General features: G+C 44.0%; 1 protein-coding gene across 3 annotated transcripts in view; it reads left to right on the forward strand.

Annotated features, from left to right (window-relative positions):
* NCK2 (NCK adaptor protein 2) overlaps positions 1–26,150 on the forward strand; it is a 167,258-nt gene that overhangs the window by 71,992 nt on the left and 69,116 nt on the right. For all 3 annotated transcript variants that reach the window (XM_069204455.1, XM_069204456.1, XM_069204457.1), the window contains one exon: positions 5,928–6,649. In XM_069204455.1, coding sequence (XP_069060556.1) covers positions 5,928–6,649 — 722 coding nt within the window. The remainder of the gene's footprint in view (positions 1–5,927; positions 6,650–26,150) is intronic.

Consider the following 26,150-nt stretch of genomic DNA (forward strand, 5'->3'; position numbering starts at 1 on the left):
ATTGCCAAGACTTTCTCCTCCCGTGTTGTTAGTTGTTGGGGAGGAGGTGGGGGTCCACCGCCAGTCCTGTACGGCTATGTGGTGTCTTGCAACCACGGAACACACCTTCCCCCGTAGGTCGTTACACCTCTTCCTGATGTCATCCCTTGTTCTTGGATGCTGTCCCACGGCGTTGACCCTGTCCACGATCCTCCGGCATAGCTCCATCTTCCTTGCAATTTACATCTGCTGCACCTGTGATCCGAATAGCTGTGGCTCTACCCGTATGATTTCCTCCACCATGACCCTTAACTCCTCCTCTGAAAACCTGGGGTGTCTTTGTGGTTCCATGGATGTTGTATGAGTGATATGTGTAGGGATATGTGGGGTGATGTTTGGGGTGTTGTGGTGTGAGGTGCGTGGATGGTGTATGGGTGATGGTGTTCTGTGGCTCAGATTTAGTGGGTGCTCCTGACTCATGTGTCTCTCTGTTGGCAATCTTTTTTTTCTCGTAAAAGGTTGTGGGTAATGTGGGTGTATGTTTTATATTGGATAGGGTGTTGTGTGTGTGTCAGGTATGTGTAGTTTGAATTGTCCAATCTGGTGGTGGTTTGTAAATGTGTATTTTGAGTGCGGCGGTGTGTACTGCCAATGTTTTACCGTGGTTGAAAGACCGCTGTGGTGATTCGTGGGTCGTGATACTGTGGTCGTATTCCTGTTGGCTTAACGGTGTGGGTTTTGCTATGGCCAGTTTATCTCTGACCTCTGATCAGGCGGAATTGTGGGGGTGTCTGTATAGTAGCGGATTTCTCAGTGTGGATCATAATACCCGTAACGGAATACTGCTGCAGTCATGGTATGTTGGTGGCCGTCAGCACGGCGGTAGACGGCATTTACCGCCACGGTTGTAATGAGGACCTATGTGTTGAGCCTCCAATTCTGTAATCATAGTTACAGTAAAGTCCATTCATCAACATATGTTTCAGGGTTTGTTCACCCATTTATTCCTCACCTAATATTCTAATATAAGTGTTGGTCACTACCGCTGGGCTGTTAAACAGTCCAGTGTGGTTTCCCTAGGTCCCTAAATCCTCTGAAACTTGTAGGGCATCTTTTACACTCATAAGCCACCTTTTCTGCCCTTATACATTGGCCCATACCATCACACCATCTCTGCTATTGGGCATTGTGCATTTCCACGTCTCCTCAATATATCTTGGCTCGTTATCATCAGGCCTGGGGACCCTAGTGTTGACTTCCTTTTCACCATATCTGTGTCATTTGGAATGTCTAGAACCATGAATTGTGGTGTCGTGGACTTCCACAGCCTACATTGGGGAAAGAGTGTCCCTTACTTCCCTCCAGAATAAGGGTCTCCGGCCCTTTCTGTAATAATAGCTACTTATATTACTGAAAAACATCCAGAGCTGATATTACTGTAATTGTGACTACATCAGACAAGGTTACATTAGTGGCCACCACATACAAGATAATCAGCAGTGATCACCCCAAGGCAATCAGGCAATGTTGCCAGGATTCATGTAAAAAAATACTTAGCCGGTTTGGAATGCCTCTGCATCTTTAAAATGTACCAGGTTCAGCTGCAGTGTTCCTCATATCATGTAAATAATATGCTTTGCTAATGCCATATGATTTATCACTCAGCTATCAGCTTTAATTATATTTTGGAAATTCACGCATTTTTCACCAAACATCCTCTTATGAGTTATGAAAATAAACACATTTTTGTCTTGATTACATACTCTGTTTTGGTGTGTATGTGTGTGTGTGTGTGTGTGTGTGTGTGTATATATATATATAGATATAGATATAGATATAGATATATATATATATATATATATATATATAGATATTTAAACAAGCTAAAGCTTGTATTTTAGTATGCTGTGCTTAGCACACGAGATCTAGGAATAGGAGAGCTAGCAGTAGCTCACGAGCTACTCATGGAAAGAGACTGCTTCAGAACATGTGAAAAACACTGCAGTACTTTATCATGTTTTAAAAATAAACAGTCCCCCTTCCTACTTTTGAGGCATTTTCTCAATTGGACCACTCCCAAGTCAAACAACCTGGTTTTGAGATAGTGTTCTTTATGTGGTATTGTTAATTAGATAAGGTGTAGTGCCGCTCGGTTTGCATTTTTTATAGAGTGTATTGGCATCACACCCCAGTCAATATCCTGTAATGTTCCCAGATCTGTTAACCATCTACCACGAAAACTGAGTGTAATCTCTGGTGCGTTATTCAGCAGAGAGTACTATAATTAGCAGACCCAGCCTTTTTGATCAGCACTCCATCAGCCCCTGTGTTCAGGAGGACGACCTTAAGGAATCGAACCGCAGTTTAGGGAACTGCTTGCAGGTGCATGACATAGTTTTATGTTTTTAAATTCCTCGGTTGAGGGTAATTCAAATTCTTCTTGCCTTTGTGAAAATGTTTGATTCTTTTAGCCCTTTCTATATCTCCTATTTTGAAGATGCCAGTGCAATTCTATTTTTTAAAAACTGTTCAGGGCGACTTTGAAGCATGGACATATTTACAAAAGGGATTCCTTTGTAATTTCATCTTTCCTTCTGAGGAATGTCCTCACTTGCTCCCATGCCTTGATCACTTCCCTTTTGGCTGCCTAGAGGGGCGAATCTCCCCTCCTGCAGATTTGTAGTAAATATTTATTCTGTCCCCCCATCGCGAACCTTTCTAGCGTGGTTCACGGGTCGCTTGCGCTCATTAATTTAACACTAGTAACATAAATGTCTTATCATTTAGTGCTCTGAAATCCATTACTCCCATTGTAGACTAATCTGTATAGAGAGAACAGTGCAGTACAGGTGCTACCTATGTACCACAACACAAGTGTAGTTCCTGCCTTTAGTTTCTTGAAAAAGGGTTCCTCACCTGTAAGTGTGGGCATATCACCGCAGACAAGAAAGAACCGAAATTGCAATGTGAAGATGCTAAGATTTTTGCATTAAATTTCAGTCTTACTGGAGATGTGGTTAGCTGCAGTATTTAGGCTGGCACCCAGGAAAAGATGCCAAGCTCAGACATTTATGAAAACTTGACACCCGGGGAGCCCATGGTGGTACAATTTTTATGGACCCCACTACTTTTTTTCCTTACTCATAATGCCCTGCAGATATCAAACATTGGAAAAAAGCACCTTTTTTTTCCTCCTGTTCCTGACAAAGTCCTACATTCACACAATTCTTTAAATAAAAACAGTACCCCACTTGTTTGGAAGGGCCTATCATAGGTGACGAGAACCAGCTAAATATTGACCCATGTGAAGTTAATATATTGTCAGTGTGGCCTTCCTATGGTTATGGTCCATTCCTGTGATGTGCTTCGAAGTTACCACATCTGGTGCAGTGTTTTTGTTGGGAGAAGTGAAGAAATTTAGGGTGATACGACTTCAGCCATTAGCTGGAAGTGCCTGAGATTTCTCTCATTTATACAAACGTACAAAATATTGGGGGTTATTACAACTTTGGAGGAGGTGTTAATCCGTCCCAAAAGTGACGGATATACCACCAGCCGTATTACGAGTTCCATAGGATATAATGGACTCGTAATACGGATGGTGGTAAATCCGTCACTTTACCGTCACTTTTGGGATGGATTAACACCTCCTCCAAAGTTGTAATAACCCCCCTTGTCTTTTAACCCATACTTTGATGCTCACAGTGCATTCTGGGAAAGAAAAATTGCTGGGATCCATGCAAGCCACACCACTGTGAACTCCAGTGGGTGTTAAGGTTTCAGAAATGCGAAATTGTGATTTCTTTAGGTGTAGTTTTGACATATGGGTTTGCAGTAGTAAGGTAAGCCTCCCAATCTGCCACCCTCTGGGGCATAAGTACTTATTTGGGGATGTGGGCCAAGCCAAGGTGTTCTGTTGCCCCTTCTATTATTTTTCCTACTTTTTTCCCTTGGTAGGTGGGCAAAATTAATGGGTAATGCCCCACTCTTGCCCTCTGCGAGATGAAGAAAAACTGTGTGGTACCTGAGGAATTGCTGGTGGATACAGTTGCTGATGCTGGTATAGGACTACCCGTTTTATTAAAACTTTTAGTCCTGGTGGTCTTTCTTATCTCCTGGGTAAGCAGATTGGACATTTACCTTCTATTTGACTACTGTTTGGAAGGCACAAAACCCACATACCATTAGGCAAAAAATCGTGAAACCGAATTGGGTGCAAGACATGGCTCTTCTGCTGCTAAGCTGTGCCCCCCACCGATGGGCACCAGGCATTCTTTCTATCCCCAAAGGGTGACCGATTAGAAGGTTCACCTACGCTCTTTCTGCACTGCTACACCCCATTTTGTCTCTCATTTTTTAAGGCTCTTTCTGATGCCTAATAGTATTTCTGCCACCTGGGGTTATCACCCTCATCTGTTCTCCCTAGATGTCAGAAATACTGTATGGGCACTAGGGTATACTCCTCCCTCCATCTGCCTCACAGGGGGAAATAAAACTGTATAGGCACTAGGTTTGGGGTGGGGGGGGGGGGGGGGGCAAGACCAATGTACAGAAAGACCACATTTCTCCTCATTTTGTTAAAAAATCAAATAAAAGACAGTCCCTGGTGCCTATTAAGCTTTGTCCCCCCCTTTCTCCCACTGGGTTGGTCTGAATAGGTTAATCACCCCGAGGCCTGGTCTCCAGATGAGCAGAAACACTGTTACCAACTCCCACCCCATTCTTTTGGTTCAGAAATGGCTTCCCTGGTTCCTAGTAGGTTTACTGCCCCCTTCGGGTGTACAGTGTGGATAGATTGTGGGGAACTTCTCCCACTTGACCTCCCAGGTGGATGTCAGGAAGAAAAAACTACCATTTCATGGGGTGCAGTTGGCTATGCTTATGGGCCAAGGCCCCCTCCACTGCCTTTTGAAGCCATCCCTGCTTGGAGTCTTTCCTCCTGTGGCGATCCTTGTGCAGGGATCCACTAGTTAGAGATATAATTTAGGAGAATTCAAATGGCTCCTTTAACTTTCTGAATGTCTCATTTTACTTTCACTTTCCACAATAACGACAGTGAACCATCTCCAGTCACATTAGAAAAATTTTAAAAAACACAAGGTCACTGTGGAAGCTTCACCACAACAACCCTAGCTGCAAGCACCATAGAGATTCCTTGGCCACAGTGTAACGATGCGACTTTCATGTTCTCCACACTACAGATTTACAGTGGAGGATGTGAATGTCATGTCCTCTGCTTTAAAAGGGTTAAACATTTGTTGAAAATAGCTCATTGTTTCAACAGATAGAATATCAAGAACGTTTTAATAGATTCACCTAACTCACATGTATATATTGATATGCGCAAAATAAGAAAGAGATACAATTTAGATAAATCTTTACAAACCTTAAGACACAAAGGAAAAACCCAACTTCTGCAGTTTAAGTTCGTAGAGCTCATTAAAATTATACTGGATTGCTTCATAATGTTCACATCAATTAACATCTGAAGCCATGCAACTGCTACATATGACAAACCACAGAAATTGTAAAGGAAAGAAGACCCCAGTGAGTGAAAACAAGCAGAGGATACATATGCAGGGGACAGCCCTTATGCAACTAGACATATTGTATATCTGGTTACAGATCTATCTGCATAGCTAGTTCCATCCTTCATTAGTGAAGGAAAGAAACTGAAATGCACTTGAGGCTGCCCATATCAACCAAGCCTCTCCTTAAAAGAATTGTCTTCTTGGTTTAGAAACGTAATTTGACTTTAGGCCAACTGTGACGCTACAAATGACTTCTCTCGAATCAGTGTTGTTATTTCTTGGTCAAACCATGTTTGTTCTCAAAATTGTTTGTTGGTTTGAGCAGGATTGCATTGTGGCTGTATTCTAATTAATCTACCATATGTACGTTAATTTACATGGCTATGCACAGTTGAGCATTTGTGTTTTTCCTGATAGGTTTGGGTAAAACGAGACGGAAGACAAGTGCTCGAGATTCTTCTCCAACCCCAAGTACAGATGCAGAGTATCCATCCAACGGCAGCAGCGCAGATAGGATTTATGACCTTAACATTCCAGCTTTTGTCAAGTTTGCTTATGTAGCTGAAAGGGAGGATGAACTATCCCTTGTGAAAGGATCCCGTGTGATAGTTATGGAAAAATGCAGCGATGGCTGGTGGCGAGGTAGTTACAATGGACAGGTTGGTTGGTTTCCTTCCAACTATGTGATGGAAGAGACAGAGGAAGCAACTGCAGATTCACCAAGTTTCCATAGTCTACGCAAAGGGACATCAATGACTAATGGCCAGAGCACTAAAGTCCTTCATATTGTGCAGACATTGTATCCATTCAGTTCCGTCACAGAAGAAGAGCTAAACTTTGAAAAAGGTGAAACCATGGAAGTAATTGAAAAACCAGAAAATGATCCTGAGTGGTGGAAGTGTAAAACTTCTCGAGGACAAATAGGTCTTGTTCCCAAAAACTATGTTGTTGTTTTAAGTGATGGTCCTGCAAATACAACTACTTACGTACCTCAAATAAGTTATACTGGCCCATCTACTGCAGGACGATTTGCAGGAAAACCATGGTATTATGGGGATGTCACAAGGCATCAAGCAGAATGTGCGCTAAATGAGCGGGGAATGGAGGGGGACTTCCTCATACGAGATAGTGAGTCTTCGGTAAGTAATATTCATTTTTCTAAATTGCGTAGTATATTCAGACTGTGGACTTTCTTGAGATTGGGGGTTTAGTTTTGGCCTAACAATCAAACTGATTATGAGGTTTCAGATTCATCATACTAGTTTGGTTATATCAAACTGAAACTGTTAACTCTGAATGACTCTGGCAAATGAATGCGGTTTCATCTTTCTTTTGATCTTTATAAACCATACTTAATGGATCAGGTACCCCTTTTAAGAGAAATGCTGTTAATAGTTAGAACTGAGATACACGATAAAAGGTGGCAGTACTTGTTTCATGTATCTCTTTGTACCACAGTGTTCTGGCATTTGTAAGTGCTTTAAATATCGGAAGTGAATATTACACAGCGTAATTGTATTTGACTACTGAAGTCGGAAACACTGAAAGCTGTGTCAACCTTTCCTGATTTCGAACCTGTATCTTGCAAACACTGCATATTTCAGATCTTGTTGTACCATTTCACTGAGACATTCTTTCAGCACTGTGGTAGTAAGGAAGGAGGTGAGGGCTTTTCATCCTCCCAGTGTGTTCAGCCATGAAAGATTCAGCATATGCAATTTGATTTATTGTTTTCATCAAGTAACAGTGGTTAGAGCATGGAGCTGGAATAGGGGGGTGTTCCAAAGAAGGCATGGAAGCTCTAAAGACCTGGACTTAAATGGATCATGGGAGTAAATAGGAACCATAAAAGGTGGAAGTTGGCTGAATGTTAAGAACATGAAGTCGTATGGGGTCTGTTAGGAGATGTATTATGGGGTTCTGCTTGGTACAGCTTTAAAAACAATGGTGAGTAGTTAGTTCTGTGCCCTGTAGTTGGTGAGGTGCTGTCCAACCTGGAAGTGGTGCACCGAAGTGGGTGTGTTTCTTGGCCTGTTGAAGAGAGTTAGAGTGATAATATTTATAAACCTATTAAATGAGAGAAAAAGCCTCATGAAGGAATCCCACCGGGTGGCTATTTCAGTACCTCCAACTTACTGAAAGCGTGCAGCATTGCACTAAGCGACATGGTTGTCTTAAAGTGTCTGAGCTTTTGGAGTTTTTTTTTTAATGTATTTATAGTAGCTTTAATTTGGCAACCTTGATTGGGGCAGAAAGGAATTTATGATTCAAGCCATAATGTTCAAGTTAAGTTGTACTTCAGGGTTCAGGCTACTGGCTGGGCTTTGGAATTCCTGTAGCCTGGCTCAGAACAAGTTGTTTGGTGTCATTTACAACAAGATTTCATGTTTCTTTTGTCAACTAGTTCTCTACTCTCTACTGATGAAGGGCTGAACCTAGAAACACATGTCTAGAGATATACAGCAATGTGTGCCCCAACTTTGGTGAAAAACTACAGATAATTTTGAAGTAAGCGCTAACTGTGAACTACATTTACCTGGATGCAAAGATGCAAACTGTGCTGGGATGTGAGGCAGTGTGCTCCCAACCCCCCCTTCCTGTTTAAAAGGGCTCCCTTGAGTCAATGAGCTGACGAGCTTTGGAGATGAACCTGTGTGCCTGTGAGTGGTACTTGACCTGAGAGGAATTTGGCAGTATTTCCAGCAACCCCAGATGAATTTTCTTTGTTCTCTATTCTGTACTGATGAAGGTCTAGAGACATACAGCAATGTGTGCCCCACATTTGGTGAAAAACTACAGATCATTTTGAAGTAAGCGCTAACTGTGAACTACATTTACCAGGATGCAAAGATGCAAACTGTGCTGGGATGTGAGGCAGTGGGCCCCAACCCCCCCAACTCTTCTGAAAAAAGACAGACCACCTGCAGGAGAAACCCTCTAGCTGTAAGTTTCCAATGCCACAATCTTATCTAAGAAAGAGGATTGTCTGCCACCAAAGCACAATTTACATCTTTATGTCCAAGTTGTGTAAACTTTATGCATCTTTAATGAATGAAGTCTTTTCTGCGAGGGCTCCAAACAAATTCAGTGATCTGTAAGCGTAACTGCTTGCATTACTGTCAGGGTTCCCAGAATGCTTCTTGTTATATGCAGATGCATGCCAAAGCATGAAAGAAAGATTGTTGGCTGTTTACTTTCAAAATTAAATGTATACATAATGTTATGTGATACAGATTTGTAGAGCGCAAAATCACCCAAGAGGATATCTTTGCGCTGAGCAGGTATGAGCATATCCAAACCTAAGACCTAATGGGACAGCTCTAAAAGCCAGGCCTTCAGCTTCTTGCAAAATTGTAGAAGTGAAGAGGAGGCTCTTGTATGTAGTGGCAGGTCGTTCCATGCTTTAGAAGCAATGGTTGAGAAGGTTCAACCACGGGATCTGGTTCCTACATGTGTGGGATTTGTGCAAAGGGTAGTCTTTATGACCGGATGTGTCTGGAAGATTTGTGAAAGTAAAAACATTTTTTTAGGTATGGTTGGCCAGTGCTTCATAAGTGTGGATGAGAAGTTTGAGTTGTGCTTTTTTATGAATGAGGAGCCAGTGGAGTTCCTTCAGGTGTGTAGTGATGTGAGTGCAGCGTGGGCAGTTGAGAGTAATTCTGGCTGTAGAGTTCTAAATGGTCTGCAGCCTATTGATGAGTTTTTTTTTGTTGTTGATTGTCATAGAGGGTGTTCCCATATTCCAGCTTGCTCGTAACCTAAGCATGCCTAACAGTTTTCCGGGTGCTTATTGGGAGCCATTTGAAAATCTTCCTCAGCATCTTCATGGTATGGAAGCATGAGGCTGTGACTGTTATCTTGGCGGTCATGTTGAGTTTGCTGTTGATGAGGATCACAAGAGTCTAGTCATGGGAGTTAGTGAAATGCTGTTCCCAAAGATCTTGATTTCTGGCTTGTCGGTGTTCAGCTTTAGTAAGTTGGTTTTCCTCCAGTGGGTGATTTCAGTCATGCAGGCATTGAATTTGATCCAGGTACTGGATGTCTTGTCCATGAGGGAGAGTACGTTTTGTGCGTTGGCATAGGAGAGGTTGTTGATGCCGTGAGAGCCAATCATGCTGGCTAGGGGGATCATGTACCAACAGAGAGAGGGGAGGTCCCTGTTACCCCACTGGATTAGGGACAATAACAATGTGAAAATCAAAATATCTAACAGGGATAAATCTATACAAAATATCTAAGCAAAAAACTCAATTTTTTACTGAATAGTAATTTCTTTATTACAAATAAATCGATTCAATCATAGTGTCAACAAATCGCCTGTACACCTAAAGAACTCAATCACAAAATCAAATTATATACAAATCAAAACAACCCTAACGTTCCAAACGAGCACCGTGATACATAAAATATAGGCTGCTTAACCATCAAGTGGCAAGCAGTCACTCTTCCAGGTAGTGACAGTTGTGGAGGGAAGGTATCCTGCTACAATGAAAAAAGTCAATCACTGAATAAAAGTCCGATCCAGTCCACCAATTATTCAATCCAAATGTTTCAGGAATAACAACAGTCACTCCATAGTACGTTATAGTCGACTCGTTTCGGCCTTATTAACTACCGCCTCCTCAGGACAATGAAGACAGTGCCTATATATACAACAACACAAGGAATTAACTAAAAAATGTATAATCTTAACAATCATAATTCCCACCAGGTGTTGGGGAACACACACCTGTTCACCAACATAACCTAATATGTGCACGTAATTTTATTTATTTATAGTGAAACAAATAAAAAGCCAAAATAAAAATATATATTAAAAAGTTATATGTACAAAACATAGTTAAATCAGGCTGAACCCCAGCGATAGTCCATATGGTTAGTTAAAGTAAATGTTGTCTTAAAAACCAATCAATCCAGTCCCAGAGGTATACCACACCAAAAGTAGAAAATATAAACAAATCATAATGATATTAAGTAAATAACAAAGACACATATTAGCCTCAAACAAAGCAACAGTTGTGATGTTTCAGTAACTAAGAGTAAGTATGAGAGACGCGTAAGCCAAGTGACTAACCTTAACTTGATGGATTCATAGGGAGCACAAACGATAATTCAATAGTGTGTGCAACCGGACTGATGCTGTTTAAAATACAAACAACATAAGCTTACTGAGACAGGTTTAGAGGAATACCAAAAGCCTGTCAGCCGCGAGCGCAACAAAACACGCGGCACCTACCTATTTATCACGAAGTTGCCAGCCATTGTTCAGAAGAAATGAGAGCTTCGCCATATTGTACGCTGGAACGGCGTGCATTTAAATAAGCAACAAGTCGGGCCGTAACCTGGGCTACGCATCCTCAGTAAACATCAAGAAGGGGACTTAATGTATTACTCCTCCTGCCTCAAAAACTGTGGGGGCCATTTTGAAATGTGCGAAAGAAGGGTAACTGCAAACATGCTAAAGGTCAGATAACTTCAATCAATAGTTTATTCGGTCCAGATTTGGACCATTTGAGAAGTTAAAAGTGATCATACATACAAAAGGATAGAAGCCATAAACCATTGCATAATAAAAGAATAAAAAAAAGACATTAGCAATTAGTACACCGCTTATATATAAAATAAAAAAACGGTTCGTAAAACTACATAAAAAAGTTTCATAAATAATTAAGAAAGAACTCTCAAAATAGTCTCTGAATCTTACCCTATGCAAGACGCTAAATGCTAAAATAATACTAATCAATTGTTAAAAGCATAAAAACCATTCTAAAACAGGTTTATACATAAAATAAGACATAAAAACTACATACAATAGCTCCTATTAGCAAAAGTTAGAAGTCAACCAGTGGAAAATGGAGCCCTAAGTTAATCAGTTCTCTTAAATAAGTTGATCAAATAAATTGCATCTTGCCATTTATAAAATTATATATGCTGGGGAGCTATAAGTCACTTCAATTGGGGTAACCCACTAGACAACATGCTCGGGGATACAGTCTTATATCCTCGATAGGTCGCACTAATAGTTTTATTTAAAATCCCAGACTAATATAACAGGGTGCTAATTCGCTAACTTCTAGACCGTTCTTCAACCGGTGGATTAAGATCTGTAATGATCCTACTGCGGATTTTCCATGCTGCTGCCAAATATTTAGAAACAGAACTCTCTATCAGCATGGAAGTGTCATATTTACATATTCTATATACACACTGTTTCGGTTTTGTGTTAACAGTGTTTTGCACAGAGGGATAATCCACTTCCCTCGAGGGCATTTGTACAAAGGACAGAAAAATAGGACATGCTCAGAAGTTTCCTTGCATAGATGGCAGTTTATGCATTTGTCAGATAAAGAACTATTGGTCGACCAGCAAGCCGTGAAGCTGTTGACTGCCAATGTTCCATATCTGAACTGAAGTAGTAAAGAGCGAGCACGGGCTGGTATAGGGAGATCCAGGAAGCTTTCAGGCAGAGGTCCGTGCTTGACCAGCAGAAACTCTGCTGTCAGCCGACCTAACCCAATTGAGCCGAGAGATTCCTCATGATTTTTTTCCCAATAACGGTCTTTGATCAGGCGTTTAGCGTTACCAGGAATCATCTCGGGATTCTCCCAATAATGGGATAAATTCAGTTTGACCCAAGCCGCTTTCATCTCCCTTAGCCACCGTACTTTTTCCCATCCATAGCAAGGTGGCAATAGTTCTTTAACTTCTGACCTGAAGGGTTCGAGTTCATCCGTTTTCCATAGTCTGACCCAGTACAGAAGTGGTCTTAAGTATGCTGTATCTTTAATACTATTTAGACCCAGGTCCAGTCTTAGGGGGAGCATCGGCATGCCCTTCCCTAGTCTGGATATGTGTCTAAGGAAATTATTTTCTTTGATTTGAAGAGTGTCCAGTTGTCTGTGAGATCCCCAAAGTTCCGCTCCATATAGGGCCGCGGCACGAATTTGGGCTTTGTAAATTTCAGAGATAAGGGTCAGAGGGGGACTTGTTGCAGTGCAAGCCTTACGTCCTATCACTCCACATCTTTGGCTGATTGTTAGTGCCCCTTTCCCTATAGCTGCATCCCAGCTGCCCTTATCAGATAGTCTGGTGCCCAGGTAATCGTATTCCATTACCCTCTCCAGATGAATTGAATCCATCTTTATATTTGCTCTAAGCTTCTTGTTCGGGGCACTGTATATCATGAGTTTGGTTTTCTTAACATTTATGTCTAACCCGTAATCTCTGCAGAATACACCGAACTGGTTAACCAGATTCTGGATTCCCATGGACGATTTAGACAGGAGGATAGTGTCATCTGCATAAAGTAGACATGGAACTTTGGTCCCGGCCTGCTTTGGGGAATCATTAGTGCAATTTGCTAAATACTTAATACAATTATTTATGTATAGAAGAAAAAGGGTAGGGGCCAAAACACACCCCTGTCTGACTCCCCTCTCAATAGCCACTGCTTCTGTTAGATCGCCATCCTTACCGCTCCTGATTTGTGCATAAGTATTCTCGTGTAGTCGTGTGATAAGTTCCAAGAGGCCGTGTGGGACACCCATATTGGCTAATGTCAGCCATAACTGGTTTCTGGGGACCAAATCAAACGCGGCTCTAAGATCAATAAAAACTACAAAAAGGTTGCCCCCTCCTACTTCCACAGTCTTCCATTTTATTGTTAAAAATCTTAGCACCTGATCTATGGTACTAACTGCTGGCCTAAACCCTGCTTGCAAATCAGAAATGGCATTGGTTTCCAGAATCCATTCTTCTAGACGGGACAAAATTTGCTTTGCAAAAAGTTTTTGGAAGTTGTCAAGTAAGGAGATTGGGCGGTAGTTAACAGGATTAGAGGGGTTACCTTTCTTAAAGATGGGAACTATCTCTGCTCCCATCCAGGAGCTCGGGACAGGTGCTCCTGCAGTTACCGCATTGGAAATGAGGTTCAGGTATGGGGCCCATATATCTGGGTTTGTCTTGTATAAATCGCCTGGTATTTTATCAAGGCCGGGGGCCTTTCCCCATTTCAGTGAAGTGATCGCAGCCTTGGTTTCTGCCAGGGTAAATTCAATTTTGGGGGTCTCAGTAATCATAGTATGGGTCAATTCCCTGGAAGTAACACCAGTGATCCCAGAATATAATCGGGAAAAGTGATCTGTCCACTCTACAGGGAGTATTGAGGCACCAGGCGAACAATTCGGTTCTTCGCTGGCATCAGCCACCAATTTCCAAAATTTCGAGGTGTCATTTATTTTAGCAGACTCCAGGAGGGAAACCCATCTAGATTCATCCCATCTCCTACGGGCTCTACTTTGTTCCTGTTTATAATCTTTCCTGGCTTCCCTTATATGATCTGACTGGCCTCCTCTTAAAGCTCTCAGCAGTTTGTGCTGTGCTTCCCTGCATGCGGCGTTGAACCACCTTGCGTTGCACTTCTTTTTAACTTCTGTTGCAGACTCTTTAGTAAAAATATTTTTTAGAGAATTAAAAAATTGTGTGTGGGCTGCTATAAGCCCACCACTATCTTCTAAAGGCTGAGATATATACGATCCATGTGATCAGCCAACTGCCTGTACACAGATGCCAAGGTGGCTGTGTCGGTGCTCAGGGATTCCCATCTAACATTTCGTCTATTGTTGGTCAGTGCGAGCTGTTGTTCATGGGTCTTGGAACAGGAGACCTCAAGTCGGGGTAATAGGTTCCTAAGAAATAAAATCAATGGTTCATGGTCACTTTCCTCATGTTCTACAATGTTCATATCAACCATATAGCCCCACAGGCGGATGTCAAGCAAAATATAGTCTATCTGGCTCTTCTGTGTCCCGCGCCTAAATGTAGGGTGAAGATTAGGGTCCAAGCGGGAACGACCATTGCAGGCCCGCAGGCCATGTGCCAGTGTAATATCCACAACCTGATGTGTTAATCTATTTATTTTTGGTCTTTTGCTTGATACTAGTGAGGGATACCCCAGTAGGCGTCTTCATCTTTGTATAGTTCCTGGGCCAGCAAGTAGGGTTCAAAAGTGACATTAAAATCTCCGGCAATAAGAATAAAGTGGGAAGGTGATTTACAAGAAAGAAAGCTGCCCAAAATAGTCAATGTGTCGGACTCATATTTGCTACCCAGGCTCCTATTATAAATATTGAATATTAAAAGTGGTTTCTCACTAAGGGATGATATTGATAAACCCATTAAATCAGGGCAGCACAAGTCAATTGTTTCAATCCGACATTTAAAGGAACAGCTAAGCCATATAAGCAGCCCACCTGAGGGTCTCCCTGAATTCACCTTAGTTGCTGGGACCCAGTAACTTTTGTAACCAATTCTGTATTTAGGCTCCAGTGCCCATGTTTCTTGGAAAAGACATATTTTATGTTCGTCTATGAATTTGCCCCATTCAGGGTTGTTCATTTTATTCTCCAACCCTGCAATATTCCAACTAAGGATGGTATCTAGGCCATCTGTTTTGTCTTGGGGAGCTTCAGCCACAGGGTTCTCTCTTGCAAATGGAGTACCGTGGGGAAGTTTTATACCCTTTTCAATCCTATCTATACCAGCCACGTTTGGATTTCCCACTACAATATTGCCCAAAATATTTCTTGCCCTGTCTAGATCGGGGGTGGCGTGAGCAGTTCGGGTGTCTGAGATGGTGGTGAATATCCAAGTTTACTGAGGTCTAATAAATCTGTGGCTAAATTGGTCTCAATCACCTTGCGCTCCTTATTTGCACCCCCAATACAGATTTCAGAACTCTGGGCACAGGAGGAAAGCCAAATACTAATTTCCATTTTAGAAAGATCTGGCTGAGCAAGTGCGGAAATTGGCGTAGGGTCTCTGGTGTCTGCAGTAGGGGTTTGTTCGACCTCAGGATTGCCTTGCCCTATTTCGTGAGTTTCAATATTTCCGACTATAGGGTACTCTTTATCCCAATTATTTGAACCTTGAGGCTGAAATGAACTGTACTCAGTGCTGGCTTTTAGTCAATCAATTTCAGAAAGCGAGAGCGAAAAAGGGCTGCGTCTCAGCTGAGAGTCAGGGTGCATCTGTACCCTAGTGGGACCTCTGGGTGACATTGTTACCCCCTTAGTAGCTGGTACAGCTTTGTGAGGGTAGAAAGCCTGGAGCCTACAAAGTGAGGTTACTCCCCCTAGAGGGTTAGAATGACACACATTCAAGGAAAGCTGTTGGACAAGGGAAGGCGCATCGAAGTTAATAACAATACAGTCCCCTGTACTGGAGTTTTTGAGTGGACCCACCCAACCCACCCTCCTCACCATTAATATTGAGGGTATCATATAAAAAGCAAATCTAGCGTATCTATGTAGCCAGTGGATGACCTTATTTTTCAGTTCTGTAAATGATTCGGAGATATTAGGCTTAAGCTTAGGAACATTCGTGATAACAAGCACATAAGGGCAAGCTTCCGGTGGTAGGTGTAAAGTTCTCATATTGGTTCCTAGATCCCTATGCATCCGGTCTGCTGAAGGGTGGGTATGATCCCTGTGCAGTTTTGTGCCCGTATTCATGGAAGAAGCAATTTCATCAGTCCGCCTTGGGAAGAGGGGATCACTCTTTAAGTGCCAAGTTTTAGGGGGATTAGCCAGTCTAGCAGTAGGAGCCTTCACTGGTTGATGCAAAGAATCAGGGCAAGGTGATTGAGAATTGTGGACCGTGCTTGATGATAGAGAAAGGCTACTGGCACTGTTGACTGGAGGGCATGGGGGAAAATGTTGTTGCGAATATTGTAAATCTAGTGAGGAAGAGATGGTTGGCTGATTAAGTTTAATGAGAACGTCAAGTTTCTCCTCAATTGCTGATAGGCGAGTTGTTATAGGGTATAGTTTTTTGGAGAGCTCTTCTTTTATAAAATCTATTATAAAGGTTATGTCTAGGCTGCCATTATTAGTAGCTTGGGCAGGTGTGCAGTCCTTGGTCCGAGTAGGCACGGCATGATTGGGGGAGTTCAAAACACGGGCCCGTTTATTCTTTTAGTTTACCTCCCCTCGTTTCCTTTTGCCCTTTGAGCTATGCTCTGGGGAGGGTGCAGGCCTATCTGACATAGGCTGTGTAATTTCTGGGGGATATATAACCTTGTCCAGGGGCTCTGCAACAGACATTCGGGTAGTTTGGGTAGTTGGAGGTGGAGTTGCCGGGGCAGGCTGAAAAGCGGGTGGGTGAAAAGGTTGTGGTGGAGTTTTCGATGGAGCCTCCGTTGGTGGGGGGGCAGTCAGACGGCGCTCCACCAATTCAATTTCTTTTTCTAATGCCCCTACCGCTTTTTGGAGGAAACCATCTAGAGTCTTGTTGTTGCCGGCTTTTTCCAAAGGCATCCCCCCCTTCCGTCTACCCATCTTGCTTTAATAAGACACTTAAGTCCAGCCCCAAAGTTTGACAGTCTATTTCCGTAGGTGCTCTTCCTCTCCTGATCCCACCCTGTTTTTCCTCTACTGGGGCTTTATTTAGAAAAGCTGAAACGCCAGGAGGGCCTAAAGTACTGCTCACCTATATTGGGAAGGTATCCGGGTGGCTAAAGTATGTTCGTCCGCTGGTCACAAACCTCGGAAGTCAGGATGAAAATGGTATGGCCCAGCCCGGCCTCCTCCGGTCGCTGACGGGCGCAGGACATGCCCGGGCGCCTCCCGCGAGGCGGGAGCGCTGAAACAAAGTTAAAGGGCTCCTGCCCAAAACGAGGGTTGCCGCCTCCTTCCCCCGCCTTCCTGTGCGCGTCCCGCGAGGCGGGAGCGCTGAAACAAAGTTAAAGGGCTCCTGCCCAAAATGAGGGTTGCCGCCTCCTTCCTGTGCGCGTCTCGCGAGGCGGGGGCGCTGAAACAAAGTTAAAGGGCTCCTGCCCAAAATGAGGGTTGCCGCCTCCTTCCCCCGCCTTCCTGTGCGCGTCCCGCGAGGCGGGAGCGCTGAAACAAAGTTAAAGGCCTCCTGCCCAAAACGAGGGTTGCTGCCTCCTTCCCCCGCCTTCCTGTGCGCGTCCCGCCAGGCGGGAGCGCTGAAACAAAGTTAAAGGGCTCCTGCCCAAAACGAGGGTTGCCGCCTCCTTCCAAGGTCAGATAACTTAACATGCTTAGATGATAGCAAAGTAGAGGGCCTTTTTAAAACAAAACCCATACCTATTAACATGTTATTGACAGTAAAAGGCTAATTACAAATATAATACCAACAAAAAAGGAATACCAACAAAAATGAATAAGTAATCACTGGACAAACTCCACAAGCAATACATAATTCGAGGGCTTATAATAGATACAAAGTCATAAGTAAAACCTCTACAACAATTATTGATAGAGACTATCTAATCAATCTCTATCTTCACAAAATATATTATTTAGAAACATTCATAATACACTGAAAAACACCCAACAGACAATATCCTCAATAACATTAAACAGACTTAGTATACATCTCTGGGACTGATTCTGTACAGCATATTCTACAACACAAAATATATAGATAGAACCAGTGTAAAACAGTTACACTTTAATTAGGGCCCACATCTCGGACAAATCGTTTAAACCCCGTCTGGCGGTCCCGAATCGTCCTATCAGACGAGCTTCCATTTTATCCAAAGCGGAAGGTAGTGAAATGCCTGTTTTTGTTTTGTCAATTACGTATAAAATAGACCATTTGATGTCGTCTGGACAATGGTCCTGTTCAATATAGTGGTCAACCGAGGGGGGCCCCCGTGCCGCACATCTGATCCTGGACATATGTTGGAGTATACGTGTTTTCGCAGGTTGTCATCTGGCCAATATAAGTAAGTGAACACGGACATGTGACATGTAATGCAATATATCACATGGCATGTATTACAGTTTGAAAAACAACGTTGGTAGTGTATTTTACCATTCAACTTCACCTGTCTACTCTTCTCTGTATATTGGCAAGCCAGGCAGTTCATGCATGGGAAATGGCCAATGATAGGGGTAAGGATAGCATACTTCTCAGATCAGCTTTCTTCTTACTGTTCGAAGTGAATGGGGCATGTACTAAGGAATCATAGATGTTACGGCCTCTTTTATAAGCAAAGATAGGTTTATCTAAGCCTAAAGGGAGGAGCAGCTTCCAATTTTTTTCAATAATGGCTCTAACCCGATTCGCTTTTGGGTTATATGTTAGTACGCAGGTCAAAGAACAAACCTTATTTTTTAACTTTGGTACTAGCAGATGTTCACGTGGAGTGTACCATGCTCAATTGAGTTCTTTAGGTGTACAGGCGATTTGTTGACACTATGATTGAATCGATTTTAGGGGGATGCATTGAAGAAAGTTGGGCTCAAGGAGGATCCTTACGGTGCAAGGCTGACTTTCCAGGTCCTTGCAGTCTGGAATGAGTATATCCATCAGAGTGCCTGTCCTTGAATTCCAATGTTGTGTAGGTGTTGGATGAAGACAGGTGGAAGATGGTGTCAAATGCTGCGGAAAAGTCCAGGAGGATGAGGGATACTGAGTCTTCCCTATCCAGAGTCATAGAGATGTCCTCTCTGACAGCAGTGAAGACAGTTTCTGTGCTGTTGTATCTGAAACCAGACTGAGTGGTGTTAAGAAGTTGGTGGTTGTTGAGCTATCAGTGAGGCGTCTCGGGATTTCCTAGACTTAAGATCTTAGATGAGTGCTTTTGCATTTCAGTTAGCGCTTTCTTACGATGGAAGTTCAGGTCTCTGAGTAGGATGTATTTGCAAAATCCATGATGAGTTGGTAAAGTTGGTGCGCCGCCAGGGTAGTCTGAGAATGCCGCCAAGCTGGCTGTGACGTGGAGTTTGAACGACAGGTTTTTCTTGATGGAGGATGATATTTTCGTAAAAGTGGTGCAGTTGATGTTGATGTTCTTGTGCATGATGGTGATTCTACATCTGGGCTTGTGATGTCTGTCTTGCCTCACGATCTAGTAGCTTTGCGGGAGAATAGCTGTGGTGATGTAGGCTGCTAATGCAAGGTCCAGCCTGGTTTCCTTTTGGGGAAAAGTAGGTCCAAGGCCTTGTCATACAGCAGGTCCCAGATCTATGTGGCGTGTTTGAGTGAGCAGGTGTTGAGGAGCATGCACACAAGTGCATAGTGTTGTGTGAGTGCCCGTGGAACAATGTGAGTGTTAGAGAGAGAGGTATAGGGTGCTGTTGGTGTGGATGCGGTGAGTGCTGGAAAACCTGCAGAAAGCAAAGAACGCTTTCTCAGTTGTGTGGTGGGGTGAGGCAGCAGCATATAAAGGAGGGCCCCAGGTTGAGGTCACGGAGGGTCGCAGCTGGGCAGTAGCAGGAGGGGTGAAGACCAGGGTTTTCTGGTGCTGGAGAAGAATGTTTTGCAAATTACTGTGCAGCTTTAAATTACCATTTCTGTAAGACATCATATAGCAACACCTGTTTAATGCAAGCCAATCTGTAAATAAATAAAAATAAGGAGGCATCAGAGTAAAACCATTAATGGGTAAGACATTGTAGGCAAAATGAGTACACATTAAGCCCCATACTCTTAATGAAAGCTGCAAAGAGTGTCCACCAGTATGATATGACCTTTACATGGTGTATGTAGGTTAATCATTTTCAGAAATTCACAAGAGTTTGCAGAATAAAAGCCTGGAAAAAATAATTATTGTAAACAATTGTGAATTTAATTTTTGCATGAAGAAATATACATCTGTATATTTGCTCACATGAAAATCTGCTGAGTGATTGCAGACTCACATTTCCTAACCTCCTTTCTTCCAGCTATTAACCCTTTTTACACCTTTCCCTTGTCAGGAGTGCATTCCCATGCCTTTCCATAGTGGTAAGAGTTTGGAGAAGAGTTGATGAATGTGCTTAAACTTCTACATGGTTGGTGTGCACTGACTCGTAGTGATTTCTTCTTTGGAATGTCCACTTCTTTCTTCCAGCCACTGTTAGTAGTTTTGCAGGAGAATGGTTAAGAAATGGAAACATTAGAGGCATAAAATGCAAACATTTATATAATTTAGCCCCTGGCATATTCTCAGTGATACCATTGTTAGAGCAGTTATATGAAAACTTGGTAAAAATGTGTCAAATTACTGCACAGCACTAAAAGGAACAAGTGCAGGTCAAGAAAACCTTCAAAGCATTCTGACCCTTGGGCAAGTAGGTACTTTCTAAAATTCCACACTCCCATTCGGTCAGGTTTATCAGTTTCCTAGCCCTGTTAACGGAGTGCCTAATTGCCACATTCCCTTCCTGGGTCCAGTTATGAGCCTGAACCCGCCATCTCACCAGTGACTGTGAGTGTGGTGGTTTCCAGCATAGTAGTAGTTCTTCATGAAAGAACGTCTGCAAGGTCAATGAAGCAGGTTGTGATTTTGCCTCCCCCCGGACCTGGGCATAAGATCCAGCAAACACAACTTTTGTGTGCCTGGCCATCTTCTACTTATCCGTTACTGGATTAACTCCCTCCCCCCCAACCTGTGTTCAATACAGAGTTAACCATGAGCACTGCCAAACTCTGTAATAAAAAGGGTGATCAGGAGATGTGCAGTGGCAGCAATCTTTAGACAATTCAGGGACTGTTCTGTGCGGTCTGCTGGAGTTAAATCGCTTCAGTGAACATAGCTGAAACCCCATGTACATTTCTGAGCACAGTTGCCAGCTCTTTCTCTTCCAGCTCAGTGCCCAGTTCAGCCCTCTCGTTCAGCTTTTAAAACATTCCTCTCCTAATTCAGTGTTTAGTTGGATAGGTTGATATGTTATTTTTCATATGTGTAGGTCCCCCCAAGACAGTAATATCAACAGTGTGTGGTCAGTCTTTGGTTGAGTGGGCAACTGTTTTCATGATGTTATCATCGCTTTGCATAATACTGCATGACCTGCAAATTGACCCACCTATAGATTATATTCTGCTTTGAGTTCTGCTAAAGGCAAGAGAGCCCAAATCTGATAAGAGCCTAATCTGCACTAAACCATGTGCAGTCTAACACCTGCAGTTCTGGGTTTCCAGCACTTTCTAAAACCCTGGCATCGCCCAGTGGGGAGTGTTTGGGGCATACACATATCTTTGTTTAGTAATCTGCAAATATCTGCACCTGCAATACCTAGCAGCTTCCAACAGTAACAGTCCTCTGAGTGGACAGCACATTCCATCCATAAAGTATTGGACCTTCCCCCAGGTCAGCCCCTACGTAATTCACCTCTGGCGATACCGCTGGGATCAACCATCCTGTCATCCAATGAAGCTTCACTGATATATAATACAACTCTAACTCATGAAGTACCAAGCCTTCCTGCACTAAAGATCCTGGCTGCACGTGTGCCAAGAACAGTCAACGATAGATGGAGAGCTTGTTTATAAGATAGGTGGCGGTGTGCTGGTTGTGATTTCTTTGTAAATGATGCAGCTGGTTTTTAAGATGATGCTGACTGGCAAGGGGAGCCAATAGAGTTCTTTCCGGGTGGGGGTGATTTGGTCATATTTCTTCAGTCCCTAGATAAATCTTGCTGCAGTGTGTAAGATGCCTCCCAAGGGTGCCAATGGGGAATCTTGGAGGACATGGCGTAGGACACTACTATCACCTATTCAAGAATTCAAGGGCTTGTACAGCAGTTCTGAAGTTGGTTTCTGGAAGAAACAGTCTGACTAACTTTAGAAAAGAGAGCTGTTACTATGCAGTTTTTCTTTTTTTGGCAGTATGTTCTCTGAAGGAGAAGTCCAGGGTGAAGCTAAGTGATATGGCATTTAGTGAGAGCTGGGGTGTAGGAAGCTGGCTCTGTACATACTATACCAAAATTAGATTTAGTGTGCACAGAGTCCAGGGGTTCCCCAAGAGGCTTGAGAGAGGCAATAATAGATAATACTAATGCTCTATTTGTGGTAGTGTAGTCGAGCAGTTAGGCTTCTCAGAGGGTAGTGTTAAGCATTTGTTGTACACACACACAAGCAATAAGTGAAAAGATACACTCAATTACTTAACTCCAGGCCAATATGTTTATATATTGGAAAATATTATTTTGTAAATTTATTTTTAGACTCACAAGATTCATTTAGCAGGTAAGTACATTAAATGAAAGGTACTTTGCATAGTATAGTTAGAACTTTGAACCAAAACAGTAATGTACACAGTTTTTCATAAAATGGCAATAAGCTATTTTAAAAGTGGACACAGTGAAAAATTCAACAGTTCCTCTGGGAGGTAAGTACAGTTTGATTAATATGGTAAGTAAAGCACTTACAAATTCAGTCTCCGGAGCATAGCTAGCCCACCATTGGGAGTTCAAGTCAACCCCAAACACCCAGCGCCAGCAACACAGGGCCAGTCAGATGCAGAGGTCAAAGAGGATCCAAAATAACATGGGTGCCTATGGAGACAGGGGGTGTTGCGGTTCCGGTCTGCTGGCAGTTAAGTACCCGTGTCCTCTGGGGGCAGACCAGGGGGTTTTAGTAGAGCACTGGGGAGGCCCCAAGTTGGCACACAAAACACACACTCGGCGGCACAGGGGCGGCCGGGTGCAGTGGGCAAACAGGACATTGGGTTTGTAATAGGATTCATTGGAGGGATCCAGGGGGCAATAGACGTTGCAGACAGGGCACAGGGGGCTTCTTCGGCCAGCCACCGACTGGGCAAGGGCGAGGGCCGCCTGCTGGCCACTGCTGCACCGGTGGTCGGTTTCTCACAGGCCTGGGGGCTGTGGGTGCAGTGCTTCTCTAGGCGTCGGATATCTTTGTCCCCGGCAGTCACGATCAGGGTGATCCTCGTAATTCCCTCTGCAGGCGTCTTCGTGGGGGGTGCAAAGAGGTTAGCCAGGGTGGACACGTCGTCAGTCGCCTGGGGATCCTCTCTAGGTCGTTAGATTTTCTGGACACGGGCCAGGAGCGTCTGGTGCAGAGTAGTGGAGACTCCCTCTTCTGGATTGAGGTAAGAGTCCCTTTAAAGATGGTTTCTTCTTTAGTTGGTTAGACAGGCCCGCTGTCCATGGGAGTTCTTGATCCTTTGTAGTTGCAGGGCAGTCCTCTGAGTTGGGAGAGGTCGCTGGGTTCACAGGATGTGTCGCTGGTGAAGGTTCTCTGAAGTTGGAGACAGGCCGGTAGGGCTGGGGCCAAAGCAGTTGTCGTCCTTCTTCTCTGCTGAGTTTTTCAGCTAAGCAGTCCTTCTTTGTAGGTCGTCAAGAATCTGATGGTCTGGGTTCAGGGTCACCCCTAAATACAAAATTTAGGGGTGTGTTCGGGTGAGAGGGCAGTAGCCAATGGCTACTGCCCCAGAGGGTGGCTACACCCTCCTTGTGCCCACTCCCTCTGGGGGAGGGGAGCACATCCCTATCCCTATTGGTCCTAATCCTCCAAAGCAAGATGGAGAATTTCTCCAGGAGGGGGTCACTTCAGCTTTTGTCACTTTATGGGTGGACCTGGCTGAGGGGGTGACTCCTCCTTGTTTTTCTTATTATCCCTCTGGACTTCCCACCAAAAGTGGGGGCTCGTCCAGGGGGTGGGTATCTCCACTGGCTGGAGTGCCCCGGGGCATTGTAACACAATGTCTGAGCCTATGAGGCTCACTGCTAGGTATTAGTGCAGGCTTTGTTTCTGGCTTCAGAGAACAGTCTCTCACCCCAGGGGGGGTCAGAAACTCGTCTCTCAGTGGCAGGCTGACACAGACCAGTCAATCCTGCACTGAAGGATCATCTCTAAGATGCCCTCCGGGTGCATTTTCTAATAAATATAACACTGGCATCAGTGTGGGTATATTATTCCGAGACGTTTGATACCAAACTTCCCAGTGTTCAGTGTAGCCATTATGGAACTGTGGAGTTCGTTTTCACAAACTCCCAGACCATATACTTAATATGGCCACACTGTACTTACAATGTCTAATAATCGACTTAGACACTGTAGGGGCATATTGCTCATGCAGCTATGCCTGTTGTATAATACACCCTGCCTTAGGGCTTTAAGGCCTGCTAGGGGGTTACTTACCTATGCCACATGCAGTATTTTGTGTGCATGGCATCCTGAGGGGGATGCAATGTCGACTTTGCCTTTTTCTCCCACCAACACACACAAACTGCAATGGCAATGTGCCTGTGTTAGGTGAGGGGTCCCTTAGGGTGGCATAACACATGCTGCAGCCCTTAAGAACCTTCCCTGGTCACAGGGCCTTTGGTACCATTGGTACCTTTTATCTGTGTGCCAGGGGTGTGCCAATTGTGGGAACAATGGTACATTTTTAGTGAAAGAACACTGGTGCTGGGGCCTGGTTAGCAGGGTCCCAGCACACTTTTTAGTCAAGTCAGCATCAATATCAGGCAAAAGGTGGGGTGGAAACGCAGCAAGGAGCCATTGTCCTAAATGGGGTTAGTGGCTGTTGTGGCATAAATCATTAAGTCAAGTTTGTACTGAATCTTGTTTGTTATTCTTGGCACGTAATAGATACACTTTCTTTCTTTGGTTAAGCTTCAGATAGCTGCTGGACATCCAGATCTGGATGATGTGCAAGCAGTGTTGGATGTCAGAAGGAGAGGAGACTTTCAAATAGAGTTCTTACTCATCAGCACTTAGTGAATCTTGATGCTGTTATCTGTTAGTGGAGTACCAAGCTGTTCCACATAAAGGTTGAAGAGGACAAGAGACATTATGGAATCCTGAAGAACTCCACATGTGACACAGATCATTTGGGACCTGGACATTCCAACTGGGTTACCTCAGGCGCTCTAACGCCACCATTGATGCCTTCTTCCAGGCCCAGCTCCTTTCTATCCAATGCAATTACCAACACTACTGGTGCTGCTCAACGACGAGCCCATCATCATCCCTGACTGATCTGGCACCGTTCAACGTTGATGCCAGCGCAGAAGAGCCCTTCCACCCCTTCAACTTACTGACCCAAGAAAGACCCTTTCCGTCCTCTAGGGAGACCTGAAGAGGAAGGGCTTTCTCTACCACCAGCCTATCCTTGCGCTCAGTGACCACTGCATGGCTCCCGTGTATTGTGGGACTGTTTCTCATGCTTCCAAAGGAGGTCCGAGCCAATCTCACCTAAGCCTACGTGGATGGTTGGGATGCAACGAAGTTTGCCATCAGGTGTGGGCTGGATAACGCGGACTTCCTAGGTAGAACCATGGCCTCTATGGGGCATTTCATCACCACACCTGGTTGCTGTGCACTGGGTTCCTGGGGCGGGGGAAATGTCCAATGGTCCTTGATTGACATGCCCTTTGATAGCTCTTTCCTGTTTGATGACAAATTTAACACAGTGCTCGAGCACTTATGGGAGAGCTGCAACAGTGCCAGGTCTCTTGTGCTTTCTCTAACTGCCCAGTCCCAGCAACATTCCTTTCGCACCTACTGCGGATGTGGTTGGGGCACGTACGGGCGTCATCAATTGCAGCTGTACCAGGCAGTCCAACAGCCTTCTCAGTCCTTTTGCACATGAGATCAATGATCCCAAAGAGAACGCGGGAGCCAAACCCTACATGCTGTCCAGTTCTCCCCTCCCTTCTGGCTGCTGCATCCTCTAAGCCTTAGTGCCCCCTCCTTCCAGCTCATCCATGCCATTGGTGGCAGGAGCAGGCATCACCTGCCCCAGTAGTCTGCAGCTACCTCTGATAAGAGAGTGCTTCAAATTGTGTGGAAGGGGTGTTCCTTCTATTCATGTAAACCCCTCTGTCTTTGCCACCATCTCAAGAACAGTTGATGGAGGACTAAACTTTCCTTGCTCCA

This window comes from Pleurodeles waltl, chromosome 8 (genome assembly GCF_031143425.1).
Source record: "Pleurodeles waltl isolate 20211129_DDA chromosome 8, aPleWal1.hap1.20221129, whole genome shotgun sequence".
Classification (NCBI taxonomy): domain Eukaryota; kingdom Metazoa; phylum Chordata; class Amphibia; order Caudata; family Salamandridae; genus Pleurodeles; species Pleurodeles waltl.